Source organism: Salvelinus fontinalis, chromosome 4, assembly GCF_029448725.1.
Source record: "Salvelinus fontinalis isolate EN_2023a chromosome 4, ASM2944872v1, whole genome shotgun sequence".
NCBI lineage: Eukaryota > Metazoa > Chordata > Actinopteri > Salmoniformes > Salmonidae > Salvelinus > Salvelinus fontinalis.
The window spans coordinates 75,033,939-75,049,485 of NC_074668.1; the positions used below are offsets into that span (position 1 = coordinate 75,033,939).

Genomic DNA, 15,547 nt, shown 5'->3' on the forward strand with positions numbered 1-15,547 from the left:
GCAGACTCTGGGGGTGATGTGCTGAGTACAAAAGGTAGACTTCATTGCCTGGTAACAGGCCTGTTCAGTATCAATACGTACTGGCCTTGGCCAAGACACATGCAGGTCATTAGGAACAGTAGCCTCATTCAAGCACAAACTTGAAAAAACAAGACGTGGTTACCTATAATCTCTACAGAAATAACTAGATCATCAACTGACTCTTGCATTTGCACATCAATTAAGATAATCCAAAAGAGCTGGCTATAGTATAAGTACCACAAAATAAGACTGCAATCCACTCAGGTTTCCCATGACTAGTGCCAACATTAGCATACATTGCTGTTATCAGACTTGAGGATATGAAATAAAAAGTGGTGGCCAAGCTAATGCCATGTGATACACAGGAATGAACCCATACAAAAAATAAAGTATATTTATATTCTATTATGTTGCATGAGACAGTTGTCTTTACTGTTCATAATGCTCCCAATGCCATTTTCAGTGCCTTTTGAAATGGAGCCTTTTCAGGAATCCATACATTTCACAACATTATCATTATTCAGCTGGAGTGACCTGACAATTATTGGGCCTAATTGTCATGACATCACACAGCACTAATTAAAAATGTTCCAAAATACATTGACACTACCAAAACCATTCCACCAAAGCTCTGCATTTTAAGTAATGATCAATTATGACCAATCCATACATCACATACCATATATACACTCTATAACACAAATTCCCTGACTGCAAACATACAAAACATTTCTAGGCCTTGGAAGCTAGATTGATATCCACAAGTGGGCAGAGATACTGTAAACGCCTCCTGTGTTCTCCAGCTGGTTTTCAGTTAACTCTTTCAGGATAACGGGCCACAAATGCCCATATGGAGGGACCTCCACAGTACTTATATACCTCCAGTCCAGTGTGCAAAGGTCTGTGGGTGGGGGGCCATGGAGCCAGAGGTGTTGTCTATAGAGTTTCATCTGCCAACTGGGGTTGAGTGGGCTGGTTCTGATGGGGGCCTTATGGTAAGTCATGTTGGCCCTATGGCAATGCCTGATGGCCTGGGGGCAGATCTTGGAGTCGTGGTTGGGACAAATCCTGGGTGTTGTGAGGTATTTGGTTCTGGAGGTGGTTGTCTTGCTTCATACCCGGGTGGTTTTGGGACATATCTTGATGGCCCGGGGGCAAAGGATGGTACTCTCCTCGTGGCTCTGGGATAGCATTCCCTTCTACTGAAAAAAAGAGTAGTTTTGAATACAGTTAATCTTTTACATCTTTTTTCAATTTGGTTTATTTTAACCACTTTTTCTCTCCAATAGAATTTCTCATCTTGAGATCCATTTTCCATAGTCACCTCTACATTCTGAAAAATACACGACACACCAGTAAAGAGAAAATGGAATTGGGGTAAACTATCACTCACCATGAACCTCTGGAGGGGGCTCAACTTTCTGGGTTTTCAACCGTTCCATGTGTTCTACTGCCTGAAACACCACAGACATACAGAGATAAGCAGATGAATGGTTGTAGGTAAGTATGTCAGCTCATGTCAAAAATAACAATACCACACAAAAGAAGTGCAGTAATAGAGAACCTATTGGTTGTGTCTATTCTACCACTGCCCACTCTGTACCTGCTGAAGCTCTACTTTCTGTGAGTTGAGCTGTTCCTGTTGCCTCTCCAACTCATCCCTCTGTTTCTGGAGGTCTGATGCTTTCTGGTTGAGGTCCTCTTCCTGCTGGGTCAGGTGCTCCTCAAACTCCCTCATCTCCTCGTCCGTGTAGGCCTGGTTCTGCTCTAAGGTCTAACAAAGGAGGACGTGTCAGTTCATACCCTTCTACCTTTCCTTATTGATATGAAAAGCAACATAATTACAGTGTGGTTGAATGTAGGAGTGTTTAGAGATATGGTATGGTTTTTGTTACTCTTGCCATTTCATAATAATGAGTTATAATGTTGAAATATTAAAAGTAGGCCAGTATGAATGAGAGTTAAATATATATAGCTACCACACCTCCCAACTATCTGGTTCCAGGAATTCCTTTTTCTTTGTGGCAATCAGGAACTCTTCTAAGGAGACCAGTCTGTCTTTGTTGGTGTCCACCTGTGAACAGTGAGAGATCAGTCACCATGTGAACTATTTATTTCATTAAATCAACGAAACCAATCTCTAACTTTCAGTGCTAGCAATCCATGGGAATATAGTATGCAAGGTTCACGGCCGGGACAACAGTATACCTCGTTCATGACGTGCTCTCTCATACGCAGGCGCTCCTCCTCCATCTCCACCATATCGTCCTCTTCATTGGTAGGATCATAGATCTTCTCCAGCTGAGCCCACAGAATGAACCGTTATCTATACATGCACACGTTTCATTATCATTTCAGGTGAGACATTAAAAAAAGAGGACAAATCTTTACCTCCTTCGTAAACAGTGCCTCCAATTCCTGCTCATCGAAGAAGCCATCTCCATTGGAATCTGAAAATTCAAAACGCAAGAATGTTGAGGAACTCTGAGATGGATGTCCCTGCCCCAGCCTGTGATGTCTATTGACGAAGACTTACCATGCAGCTTGAAAAAGGTCTTGGGGTCAAATTCTTCAGGGTCAAGACCATCTGCTTCCTCCCACACCTCTTTGAACTGATTCTGGCTGCCCTGCACAGAAAAAACAACAAATATTCATCCACTGTTAGATATAAATGGCTCACTTGAGCTAAATCATTAAGTATGGGGAAGGTCTAGAGCAGAAATAGGCAACTGGCATCCCCCTTTTGTAGGCTTGCAGATCAATTTCCATAAACAAACAAACATATACAGCATATGCATACTGAGTGCACAAAACATTAGGAACACCTTCCTAATATGGAGTTCTACCCCCTTTTGCCCTTAGAACTGCCTCAATTTGTCAGGGCATGGACTACAAGGTGTCGAAAGCATTCCACAGAGATGTTGGCCCATGTTGACTCCAATGCTTCCCACGCTTGTGTCAAGTTGGCTGGATGTCCTTTGGGATGGTGGACCACTCATGATACACACAGGAAACTGTTGAGCGTGAAAAACCCAGCAGCGTTGCTGTTCTTGACACACTCAAACCGGTGCGCCATGTATCTACTACTATACCTCGTTCAAAAGGCACTTAAATATTTTGTCTTGCCCATTCACCCTCTGAATGGCACACACACAATCCATGTATCAATTGTCTCAAGACTTAAAAATCCTTCTTTCACCCGTCTCCTCTCCTTCATCTACACTGAAGTGGATTTAACAAGTGACATCAATAAGGGATCATAGACTGACCAGGTGAAAGCTATGTCATGGAAAGAGCAGGTATCATTATTGTTTTCTACAGTCAGTGTATATTGTTTAGGAACTCATTTGGGGTCTCAACTTACTGCTGGGAGTTAGAATAGTAGAAAACACAAGATCCCATTTTGAAATGTGGTTGTGCATCTGCAGTTTCTCGTTATGTCAGTCACTCAATTAAACCATGTCAGCTAAACATTTTTAGATACAGACCCTCGAGCCAATCATGATGAGTTCAGATTTTTTGTGGCCCCCACCACCCCCATCAAACTTGCCCATCCATGGTCTAGAGACTGGCTAGACCATATGTGAGCACAAACAGATTGAGCTCTGAAACACACAGATAACATAGCATCCAAGTGCAGTTGGACTTACTGGATGGTTGACTTTGGGATGGTCTGCATGTTTCTTCTTCATCTCCTCGTAATGTTCTTCCTCCTTCTTCCTCCCTTCATCGTCTAGAGTCTTGAGGTGTTCCCTTCGCTCATGGTCTTTCGTCATCTCGTACTTCTTGAACTCCTCATGGCGCTCCTTGTCATAGTTCTCCAGATCGTTTGTGGCCTTGTGGTCAAATGACGGATGAGAGTTAAAATGTCTTGAAGGAGAAGAGGTCTACAGGTACTTCATTAAGCTACTGTATGTACTTACTGATTTGATGAGTCTGTCCAGATCCTCCACTTCAAAGGTGTGAGGATTCATGTGGTTCAGGTACTCAAATTGTTTCAGCAGAGCTTGGTGGTCTACTGCCATATCTGTGAGTGAGGTTTAACAGTCATAACACAATATGACATTGGATGACCTGACATTGGCACTAGTTTTCCAGTGCCAAAGCTCACCCTGTGTGCATCTATATTAGCCTGTAATCCTTCCTATTAGTGGTTTAAGTGAGACGTTACTGTTGTCTGTAATAGTGTGCGGTTACTATTGTGATTCGAAGCAGAGATTTCACAAGTAAGTAGGAGACTCAACACTGACGCTACACTAACCACATCCTCCTGAGACCTTTTCCTTAAAAATGTACTTCTTGGTCACTTGCCCACACACCCTAGTGTTTCTAGATGTTAACAGTATAGCACTTAAGGCATATTAATGGTCTTTTCACTGGGCAGCATACCGTTCCCTCCTTCGATGTCTTGCTTGGCTTTGATCAGTGTCCGTAGCCGGCTAACCTCCTGCCTTTTTAGCTCGTCCAGTTGTGTCCTTACATGGTGGCTGACAAAGTCCAACTCTTTGGCCAGCTTCCCCATCTGTAGGAAACGTGATGTAATGATTATCATACGGCTGCTGTTTTGCATTTTTCATGACTAATGACTCAAGGAGAGTAAGAACGACAAGAATGAGCAGGACACACTGTTAGAATACCTTGATATCCTCCATATCTGTGTTATGGAGCTTCTCTCTGAAATGCTGGTCTTTTTCCAGAAAATCAATGACTTCCCTGAGATAACGGTCATAGTGGAGTCCAGTGTCCTGTTACATTAAATAATGTAGTAAGTAGTAGTAGTATGCATAACATGCATACTAGCTCATGCATCATTCAATAGACCTTCAGTTCAGTCTGTATACTTTACAATTCAATAAATTATGTAAGAGAAAATCTTTTCTAGCTGGTATAACTGGTGCGAGCTCATAAAGGAAACACAAATGCCTGCTTTTTTCATGGCTGTTAGGGCTGCTCTGCCTGCCATGTTTCTCCATTGTGCTTGCTTGGTATGTGATCCTTCACCAACTCTTACCACACTTGGTGGTGGCTCTGAGGCTTTGTCCTCGGGCTGGTTCACCTTGGTCTTGTCCAGACTGATGGGCAATGCCTCCAGACAGAGCAGCTGTACCAGAAGCACAAGGCAGCTGGTGTGGAATATCTGGCTCCAAGACATCTGGCGACAAGACGCACCTTGACACAACCCTTCAACTAGAGATGATAGAAAACATCAGTGTCTGCCCCAAATAAAGTGGCTATGCCCCAACCATACAGAAAGACAGAGGCCTCTTCTTTGTATTGGTCACTTTATGGCCTCTGAGAGCACTGGCTTGTCCATTTTGAAGCAATCAATTTTATTATTTTCTTCTACTACTACGAGTTGGTAAACAAACTGAAAGGGTGCATACTGCCACCTGTAGTATGTTATTTGAACAGGTATGACACCAAGGCTAGCGATGTAATGCCACCTGCAGTTATGGAGTGTTTACACACAAGTATAATTAATTGGCTGATCCCTCCTGATGACCCAGATTGAATTATGTCATCCTTCCTTAACCCATAGGAAGTCCCACCCAGTTGACTACTTCAAAATGGTGTAGGCAAAGATGGTAGATGAATAAAGATGTCCCACTCAAGCGGTTTATAATTGGGGAAAAATTGCACAGTTCCAGTCTGCTTAGAGGGGTGGCTCTCCCATAAGCACCAATGCAATAGCAGCTGGGTCTGGTGTGCTTAATGAATTTACTGTATTAACAACCAGAAAATAATAGCGAGTGGGATGTCTCACTTCCTCTTCCATCTCTGGCGGAAGTCCTCAATGGCATAGACAAAATCAACATGCGCGTCATGGGTGTAGTCAGCATTATATTCCTCTAGCTCAGCATTTCTTAAAATATGGGTCGCGGACCTGTTAATGGTGGGTCGCGACGTAAATGTATAATTATTTCATAAATTACTTGAATTGATTTGGCCAAGTGCAACTGCGCTCCCTGTTTAGCGGCCTCTGCTCTAGTTTGGAAGCTGCGTGTGCGGGATATGCCCGTGTGCTTCGCGGTTTACCGGATCTTTTTTCTGAAGATTCCTTGAAGATCACTCTGCGACCCACACGATGCAGCGCTGTCGTTCAAGCCACTGACTTGTTATTCCCACTCGCCATCACTAACCGCTGTCATGAAATGGAATCATGCTAGCCACAAGTTCTGACTGAGCTCAATCGTCATGAAACGAAAATACAGTGATTGCTTTTTGTCTCTTTCATACAAACGTTGAGAAATTACGAGGAGCGCCGACAATGTGTTTTGTGTGGAGAAGTGCTTATTAATGAGTTTCTCAAAACGAACAAATTAATAAAACGACACGTCCTGACCAAACATACAGGCACTACATGACGGTAAACCCAGGGAGTTATTTAAGAACAGTGAAGAATGCTTCGGGAAACAGTGCTTCGAAAGTGAAAAATGTAGTCAACTAACAAGGCATTGTCATTTTATAACAAGTGGTGATAAGCATAAATAAGGGAGTACTATCTTGCATAGTAGTAGATGTGAGTTTCTCTTTCAAACAATCCCCTGGGTTTGTAAAGTTACACAGCTAATAGCTAACGTTAGCCAAAGCAAGCTAACTATCTACTGATCGTGCAACCCTAAGAAACAGTACAGATGAAGATGAAAAAGTCAAGACTACTGTACATTTTACTGTAGAAATTATTGTTGAAAACAAGTCTAGGTCGGAACTGTTGCTATTACAAGTAATACTTGTTATTCTGATCTGGAATAAACTGGCTGAAGCAAGATGTTTTTTGAGGCAAACACACACAGTTCTGGGTTACTCATCTGCAGCAGGAAGCAGTCTCCTGCCTAACTGAGAAAGCAGTAGATATTCTGATCCAGCTTGGCACCACATACCTATGCAAGTCAGGGTTCTCAAGTACAGAAGCAGTGTCAATGCTGAGCATGACCTCAGTTTTGCACTGTCAAAAACTGATCCAGCCACACACACCTCTCATTAGGACTGTGTGTATGTGTGTGTTTTCTGAGCTACATCTGTGATGTGATCAATCAGTTTATTCCAGTTCAGAATAAAACATGTATTTTAAACAGCAACAGTTCCAACCTAGACTTTTTAATCAACAATTTATACAGTAAGATGTACAGTAGGCCTGAATTTTTTATCTGTATTGTTACTTAGGGTTGCACGATCAAAAAGCCTGTGTGTGTGTTCTGTTATACATCTGTGTGATGTGATCTCTGTTTATTCCAGTTCAGAATTAAATTATTTATTGTATTTTAACAGCAACAGTTCCAACCTAGACAGGTATGTTAGTGTTTTTAATTGAGAAAAATCAAATAAATGGGTTGTTATGTTGTTATTTATCATTGTTATTTGTTTATCTATATTGCATTTTCTTTTAGGCATAAGGGCAATGAAATGTACCGATAGTTGCATATTTTCCTAAGCTTGGGTCCCAGGAAAACACAGAATTTCTCATTTGGGTCCCAGGCTGAAAATTTTTAAGAACCCCTGCTCTAGCTATGTCCTCTTCTTCGGGATTGGGTTGGCAATTGCACCACCAACTAACCCTATACACCACTATTTCACAGTGGCGACCCATCATTCAGAACCCCACCTGTTTAGTTAATGTGTGTGTGTAATATATATAACACACACACACACAAAAAAATGGACTGTTTTGCATTAATAGCTTGTACATGGCTTGCAAACTATACTTCACAAAGACAAATCTTCCCGATTCCAGCCTTGCTGAAGCCCCCCCCAGATCATCACAGATCCTCCACCAAATGTCACAGTGGGTACGAGACACTATGGCTTGTAGGCCTCTCCAGGTCTCGCACCCACTGTGACATATGGTGGAGGATCAGTGTAGGGGTGCTCATGTTGCTGGGGACCTATGAACACTAATAAGCCAACCTTACTGAATCATAACTCACTCCTTGTCCTTTGCCTCTGTGGCACAAATCTACCACTCACTGGGACCCTCTCAGGATTCCTTACCCATCCTGCACTACTCTGACTGGTCACTTCAACCTGCCTCTTTCGCACCGGACACTTCCGGTCCCCAGCAACATGAGCACCCCTACAGTTGACAACTTTATCCACCGAAACTACACAATCCTATGTCCCATGCCCTCCTGCACACTTCCCACATCTTGGAATCTCCCTCCTACACACTGCTGCAACATGACCATAAACGTTGCACCTAAAACAGTAATTACAAGATGATATCCATCTGTGATGGAGCCGGAGGGGAAGGCTGCCGTCTTATCGGTTCTTAACCAACCATGCTATTTTGTTTGTTCTTTTGCGTTGTTCATAACTTGTTTTGTACATAATGTTGCTGCTACCGTCTTTCATGACCGAAAAGAGCTTCTGGACATCAGAACTGCGATTGCTCACCTCAAACTGGACGAAGGACGAGTCAGACGGGAGAGATATAATACAGACACCCGACCAGAGCCCCGTTATACACTGGAGAAAGAAACAGAGGTTTCGCAGAAAGAGATCAGGGTGCTTTGTAAGGATCAGGTGACGAGTGTCTAATCTGCCCTTGCCTTCGGTCATGCTAGCTAACGTTCAATCGCTGGAAAATAAATGGGATGAACTGAAAGCACATTTATCCTACAAACGGGACATTAAAAACTGTAATATCTTATGTTTCACCGAGTCGTGACTGAACGACGACATTAAGAACATACAGCTGACGGGTTATACACTATTGGCAAGACAGAACAGCAGCCTCTGGTAAGACACGGGGCGGGACCCTATGCAGTTATGTAAACAACAGCTGGTGCACAATATCTAAGGAAGTCTCTAAGTTTTGCTAGAGCATTAAAGTCCTAGTGGCTGGGGACTTTAATGCAGGGAAACTTAAATTTCTATTAGCATGTTAAATGTCCAACCAGAGGGGGAAAAAAATTCTAGACCACCTTTAGTCCACACACAGACTCGTACAACACTCCCTCGCCCTCCATTTGCCTAATCTGACCATAATTATATCCTCCAGATTCCTGCTTACAAGCAAAAATTTAAGCAGGAAGCACCAGTGACTAGATCAATAAAAAAAGTTGTCAGATGAAGCAGACGCTAAACTACAGGACTGTTTTGCTAGCACAGACTGGAATATGTTCCAGGATTCTTCCAATGGCATTGAGTACATACCACATAAGTCACTGGCGTAAATCAATAAGTGCATCGAGGACATCATCCCCACAGCGACTGTACCGTACATACCCCAACCAGAAGCCATGGATTACAGGCAACATTCGCACTGAGCTAAAGGATAGAGCTGCCGCTTTTAAAGGAGCGGGACTCTAACCCGGAAGCTTATAAGAAATCCCGCTATGCCCTCCGATGAACCATCAAACAGGCAAAGCTGCAATACAGGACTAAGATCGAATCGTACTACACCGAAAATGAGAAGCCTATAGGGAGGTGGTCAGAGACCTGACCGTGTGGCGCAAGGACAACAACCTCTCCCTCAACGTGATCAAGACAAAGGAGATGATTGTGGACTACAGGAAAAGGAGGTCCAAGCACACCCCCATTCTCATCGACGGGGCTGTAGTGGAGCAGGTTGAGAGCTTCAAGTTCCTTGGCATCCACATCACCAACAAACTAACATGGTCCAAGCACACCAAGACAGTCGTTAAGAGGGCACGACAAAACCTATTCCCCCCTCAGGAGACTGAAAAGATTTGGCATGGGTCCTCAGATCCTCAAAAGGTTTTACAGCTGCACCATCGAGAGCATCTTGATGGGTTGCATCACTGCCTGGTATGGAAACTGCCTGGTATGGCAACTGCTCGGCCTCCGACCGCAAGGCACTACAAAGGATAGTGCGTACAGCCCAGTACATCACTGGGGCCAAGCTTCCTGCCATCCAGGACCTCTATACTATAAGGTGTCAGAGGAAGGCCCTAAAAATAGTCAAAGACTCCAGCCACCCTAGTCATAGACTGTTCACTGCTACCGCACGGCAAGCGGTACCGGTGCGCCAAGTCTAGGTCCAAGAGGCTTCTAAATAGCTTCTACCCCTAGCCATAAGACTCCTGAGCAGCTAATCAAATGGCTACCAAGACTATTTGCACTACTGCCCCCCCCCCCCCGGAACGCTGCTGCTACTCTGTTATTATCTATCCATAGTCACTCTAATAACTCTACCTACATGTACATATTTCCTCAATACCGGTGCCCCCGCACATTGACTCTGTACCCCCTGTATATAGCCCCACTATTGTTATTTACCGCTGCTCTTTAATCATTTGTTATTCTTCTCTCCATTTTTTTTTTTTTGGTATTTTCTTAAAACAGCATTGTTGGTTATTAAGGGCTTGTAAGTAAGCATTTCACTGTAAGGTCTACTACACCTGTTGTATTCGGTGCATGTGACAAATAAAATTTGATTTTCAGTGGATTCTGCACAGAAGTTGTAACAGGTTCATTGATATATCCTAACATGACTTTGTATGGTAGAGACTCTGACAATCACTCCTGTTTCACCACGCTCCCCACCGGTCCCACCAGCTATCTCCATGGCCCCAACCCCATATGTTTCCTGTCCATTGCTAACGTGTCTCTTTGCCATCGATGGCTAACTAGTTATCTGCTAACTAGCTAAGCTATTAAACACATGTTAGCCAGGAGGTGATACGTTTCATCTAACTAACTAGCGTGCTACAATTTAAATCATCAGCAGTTCAATAGCTAATCGTCTAGCTAACGTTACACTTTACAGGCAAACTCACTGTGATCAATACAATAGCTTAGCAATTAGTTATGCTGATGCTGGCTGGCTAGCTAGCTGGTAGATGGCAAACTAATCTAATGACAGCTAGTTTGAAGCTGATGATGAGGTTTCCATTTCCAAGCTACGGTGTCTAGTGTTGACCACAACAAGAAGTTGAGGTATCTGTCTTGTCTGGTTACAGTACCTGTCTCATTCACAACATAACAATAGCTTCAAACCAATGTGCATGTCACGGCGGGACTTACTTTTTGATTGGAATCCGCGTCAAACGGTCGTTACTAGAGCCACAAAGTCATAAACACCACCTATTTCTACAATTTGGCTACTTAAAATTAGATGTTAAACCTAACCTTAACCACAGTGCTAACCTTATGCCTAACCTTACATTAACACCAATTATGTTTTCGATATTTTTTACGATATAGCCAATTTCGATTTTGTGGCTCTGCTAGCTAGTGGAAACCCCGTCAAGCTAATTTAGCTAGCTAACTAGTCTCCTCCCAAGCTGATAATTCGTCCTCTCTTTCCTTAATGCTGGCATTCGTTTGTTTACAGTGCCAGATAGCAAGTGAATGAATTCCTACATTGACAACATGGCATGCATGCTAAATTAGGTAGTTGTCATTGGATAAAATCTTCACTTCCTACTTTCTGAAGACGCGCATCGTTATTCAATTAGGTCGCGCACACTGTCAGTCAAATAGTTATGGAAATACAGTGCAATCATGTTAGGTTGCACTAAATCGTACGTTAGGTTGCACTAAATCGTACGTGGCGTTTATAATTTGGAGGAGGTGGGTGTTCGCTGATCCAGGATCAGTGTAGCTTTCTTGCCATGATATCCAATACAGTACCATGTTTAGAAACTATGTGACACAGGAGGTTGGTGGCACCTTTATGGTAATGGCTGGAGCGGAATGAATGGAAAGGTATCAACAAAATCAAACACGTGGTTTCAATTTATTTGATACCATTCCATTCGCTCCATTCCAGCCATTATTATGAGACTTCCCCTCAGCAGTGGATATGGTATGTGAAGACATTTAGGCAGGGAGATCTGATCCAAGGTCATTTCAAAGCTTCATTTTTGACTTTGCCATTCTTACTTACCAAAATCATACATTACACTCAAATAGTTCTGTATTTGGGGTGAAGGATAAAGCAGACTTGATTGAGTTGGTTTAATGTGATTGCTTGGACTAATGAGAAAATTGATGAGCAGCTTCCTGCAGGGTTATTGTATGAGTGAACATTATTGAGCTACAAATATTAGCTATGCCGGCAAGACATGCATGTGGTTTTCTAAATATACTGAACAAAAATATAAACGCAACAACACATTTTCCACCTAAGGAGCCTGGAAAGATTTGGCATGGGTCCCCATATCCTCAAAAAGTTCTACAGCTACACCATCGAGAGCATTCTGACCGGTTGCATCATCGCCTGGTATGGCAACTTCTCAGCATCTGACTGTAAGGGGGTAGTGCTTACAGCCCAGTACATCACTGGGGCCAAGCTTCCTGACATCCAGGACCTATTGACTAGGCGGTGCACCCAAGTCATAGACTGTTCTCTCTGCTACCGCACGGCAAGCGTTACATCCCGAAGCGCCTAGTCTAGGACCAAAAGACTCCTTAACAGCTTCTACCCCCAAGCCATAAGACTGCTGAACATCAAACAATCAAATGGCCACCCGGACTATTTACACTGAACCCCCCTTTGTTTTGACACTGCTGCTACTCGCTGTTTATTATATTTGCATAGTCACTTTACAAATTACCTCGACTAACCTGTACCCCCGCACATTGACTCAGTACCGGCACCACCTGTATATAGCCTCGTTATTGTTATGTACATTTCTTGTGTTACTTTTTGATTGATTAGATTTTTTTTAACTTTAGTTCAGCGTTTCTTAAAGTATGGGTTGCGGACCTGTTAATGGTGGGTCGCGACGTAAATGTTTAATTATTTAAAGTGCAACTGCGCTCTCGGTTCAGTGCGCTCCCTGTTTAGCGGCCTCTGCTCTAGTTTGGAAGCTGCGTGTGTGGGAGAGGTAGCGGGATATGCCCGTGTGCTTTGCGGTTTACCGGATCTTTTTTCTGAAGTTTCCTTGAAGATCACTCTGCGACCCACACGATGCAGCGCTGTCGTTCAAGCCACTGACTTGTTATTCCCACTCGCCATCACTAACCGCTGTCATGAAATGGAATCATGCTAGCCACAAGTTCTGACTGAGCTCAATCGTCATGAAACGAAAATACAGTGATTGCTTTTTGTCTCTTTCATACAAACGTTGAGAAATTACGAGGAGCGCCGACAATGTGTTTTGTGTGGAGAAGTGCATATTAATGAGTTTCTCAAAACGAACAAATTAAGAAAACGACACGTCCTGACCAAACATACAGCCACTACATGACGGTAAACCCAGGGAGTTATTTAAGAACAGTGAAGAATGCTTCGGGAAACAGTGCTTCGAAAGTGAAAAATGTAGTCAACTAACAAGGCATTGTCATTTTATAACAAGTGGTGATCAGCATAAATAAGGGAGTACTATCTCGCATAGTAGTAGATGTGAGTGTCTCTTTCAAACAATCCCCTGGGTTAGTAACGTTGCACAGCTAATAGCTAACGTTAGCCAAAGCAAGCTAACTATCTACTGATCGTGCAACCCTAAGAAACAGTACAGATGAAGATGAAAAAGTCAAGACTACTGTACATTTTACTGTAGAAATTATTGTTGAAAACAAGTCTAGGCCGGAACTGTTGCTACTACAAGTAATACTTGTTATTCTGATCTGGAATAAACTGGCTGAAGCAAGATGTTTTTTGAGGCAAACACACACAGTTCTGGGTTGCTCATCTGCAGTAAGAAGCAGTCTCCTGCCTAACTGAGAAAGCAGTAGATATTCTGATCCAGCTTGGCACCACATACCTATGCAATTCATGGTTCTCAAGTACAGAAGCAGTGTCAATGCTGAGCATGACCTCAGTTTTGCACTGTCAAAAACTGATCCCAGAATAGACATGCTTGTTGAAAACTTCAACCAGCCACACACCTCTCATTAGGACTGTGTGTATGTGTGTGTTTTCTGAGCTACTTCTGTGTGATGTGATCGATCAGCTTATTCCAGTTCAGAATAAAACATGTATTTTAACAGCAACAGTTCCAACCTAGACTTTTTATCAACAATAATGTATACCTTAAGATGTACAGTAGGCCTGAATTTTTTAATTATTATTATACCTTTATTTCAACAAGGAACACAGACTGAGACCAAGGTCTCTTTTACAGCTGGGCCCCGCCTTTACATGTTAACACATACAGTTTAGGTACAATGATTAAGAAACTAAACAAGACAAACAAAACAATCACAGATAACACAAAAAAATACAGCAGCAGATTACATTTACACATAGGGGAATAACCTAACAGCACAAGAACTTGCATTACTGAAACAGTTACAAGCAATACAAAAATAAAAATCCTCCAATAAATATTTAAAATGGGCAAGGGGGACAAGAGTCTCAAGTTTAAGTTTAGTCTGCAGGCTATTCCATAGGCAAGGAGCGTAACAGGAAAAGGTAGCCATACCCAACTCTGTACTGTTATTTAGGGTGTGATGTGATCAATCTGTTTACTCCAGTTCAGAAATAAATTATTTATTGTATTTTAACTGCAACAGTTCCAACCTAGACAGATATGTAAGAGTGTTTTTAATAGAGAAAAATAAACAAAAGATATTTATGGGTATTTCATTGTTATTTGTTTTTATCTATATTGCTTTTTTAGGCATAAGGGCAATGAAATGTACCGATATTTACGTATAGTGGCATATTTTCCTAAGCTTGGGTCCCAGGAAAACACAGAATTTCTCATTTGGGTCCCAGGCTGAAGAAGTTTAAGAACCCCTGCTTTAGTTTATTAAGTAAATATTTTATTAACTCTATTTTTTTAACTGCATTGTTGGTTAAGGGCTTGTAAGTAAGAATTTCACAGTAAGGTCTACTACACCTGTTGTATCCGGCGCATGTGATAAATACAATTTGATTTGACTTCAATGATTTTACTGAGTTGCAGTTCATATAAGGAAATTAGTCAATTGAAATAAATAAATTTGGCCCTAATCTATGGATTTCACATGACTGGGCAGGGGCACAGCCATGGGTGGGCCTGGGAGGGCATAGGCCCAGCCACTTGGGAGCCAGGCCCAGCCACGTGGGATCCAGGCCCAGACAATCAGAATGACTTTTTCCACACAAAAGGGATTTATTACAGACAGAAATACTCCTCAGTTTCATCAGCTGTCCGGTTGGTTGGTCTCAGACGATCCCGCAGGTGAAGAAGCCAGATGTGGAGGTCCTGGGCTGGCGTGGTTACATGTAGTCTGCGGTGAGGCCTGTTGGACGTACTGTCAAATTATCTCAAACGACATTGGAGGCGGCTTATGGTAAAGAAATTAACATTCAATTCACGTGCAACAGCTCTGGTGGATATTCCTGCAGTCAGCATGCCAATTGCACACTCCCTCAAATCTTGCGACGTGTGGCATTGTGTTGTGTGACAAAACTGCACATTTTAGAGTGGCCTTTTATTGTCCCAAGTCCAAGGTGCACCTGTGTAATGATAATACTGTTTCATCAGCTTCTTGATATGGCACACCTGTCAGGTGGATGGATTATCTTGTCAAAGGTGAAATGCTCACTAAAAAGGAAGTAAAAACAAATGTGGACAACATTTTAGAGAAATAATTTTTTTGTGCATTTGGAAAATGTCTGGGATCTTTT

General features: G+C 42.5%; 1 protein-coding gene across 3 annotated transcripts; it reads right to left on the reverse strand.

Annotated features, from left to right (window-relative positions):
* Window positions 1–6: 6 nt before the first annotated feature.
* LOC129854397 (nucleobindin-2-like) lies at window positions 7–11,396 on the reverse strand. Of its 3 annotated transcripts, XM_055921382.1 has the most exons (14): window positions 11,008–11,396; window positions 8,413–8,484; window positions 5,033–5,208; window positions 4,659–4,766; window positions 4,411–4,543; window positions 3,945–4,048; window positions 3,672–3,857; window positions 2,558–2,648; window positions 2,413–2,471; window positions 2,230–2,322; window positions 2,006–2,095; window positions 1,625–1,795; window positions 1,415–1,475; window positions 7–1,223 (listed from the first exon to the last, which is right to left on the reverse strand). In XM_055921382.1, the coding sequence occupies exons 3-14, from the start codon at window positions 5,171–5,173 to the stop codon at window positions 1,033–1,035; spliced, it is 1,428 nt and encodes a 475-aa protein (XP_055777357.1). In that variant the 5' UTR covers window positions 5,174–5,208; window positions 8,413–8,484; window positions 11,008–11,396; the 3' UTR covers window positions 7–1,032. The 3 variants fall into 3 exon arrangements, with proteins under 3 accessions (XP_055777357.1, XP_055777358.1, XP_055777356.1); XM_055921383.1 differs by lacking the exon at window positions 8,413–8,484 and having other exon boundaries at window positions 7–1,220; XM_055921381.1 differs by lacking the exon at window positions 8,413–8,484.
* Window positions 11,397–15,547: the final 4,151 nt, after the last annotated feature.

Coding starts and splice junctions, on each gene's coding strand:
- LOC129854397 (XM_055921381.1), bottom strand. CDS start 5,173: ATGTCTTGGAGCCAGATATTCCACACCAGCTGCCTTGTGCTTCTGGTA. Junction 4,049..4,410: donor AGACATCGAAGGAGGGAACG/GTATGCTGCCCA, acceptor CCTCACTCACAG/ATATGGCAGTAGACCACCAA. Junction 3,858..3,944: donor TGGACAGACTCATCAAATCA/GTAAGTACATAC, acceptor TTTGACCACAAG/GCCACAAACGATCTGGAGAA.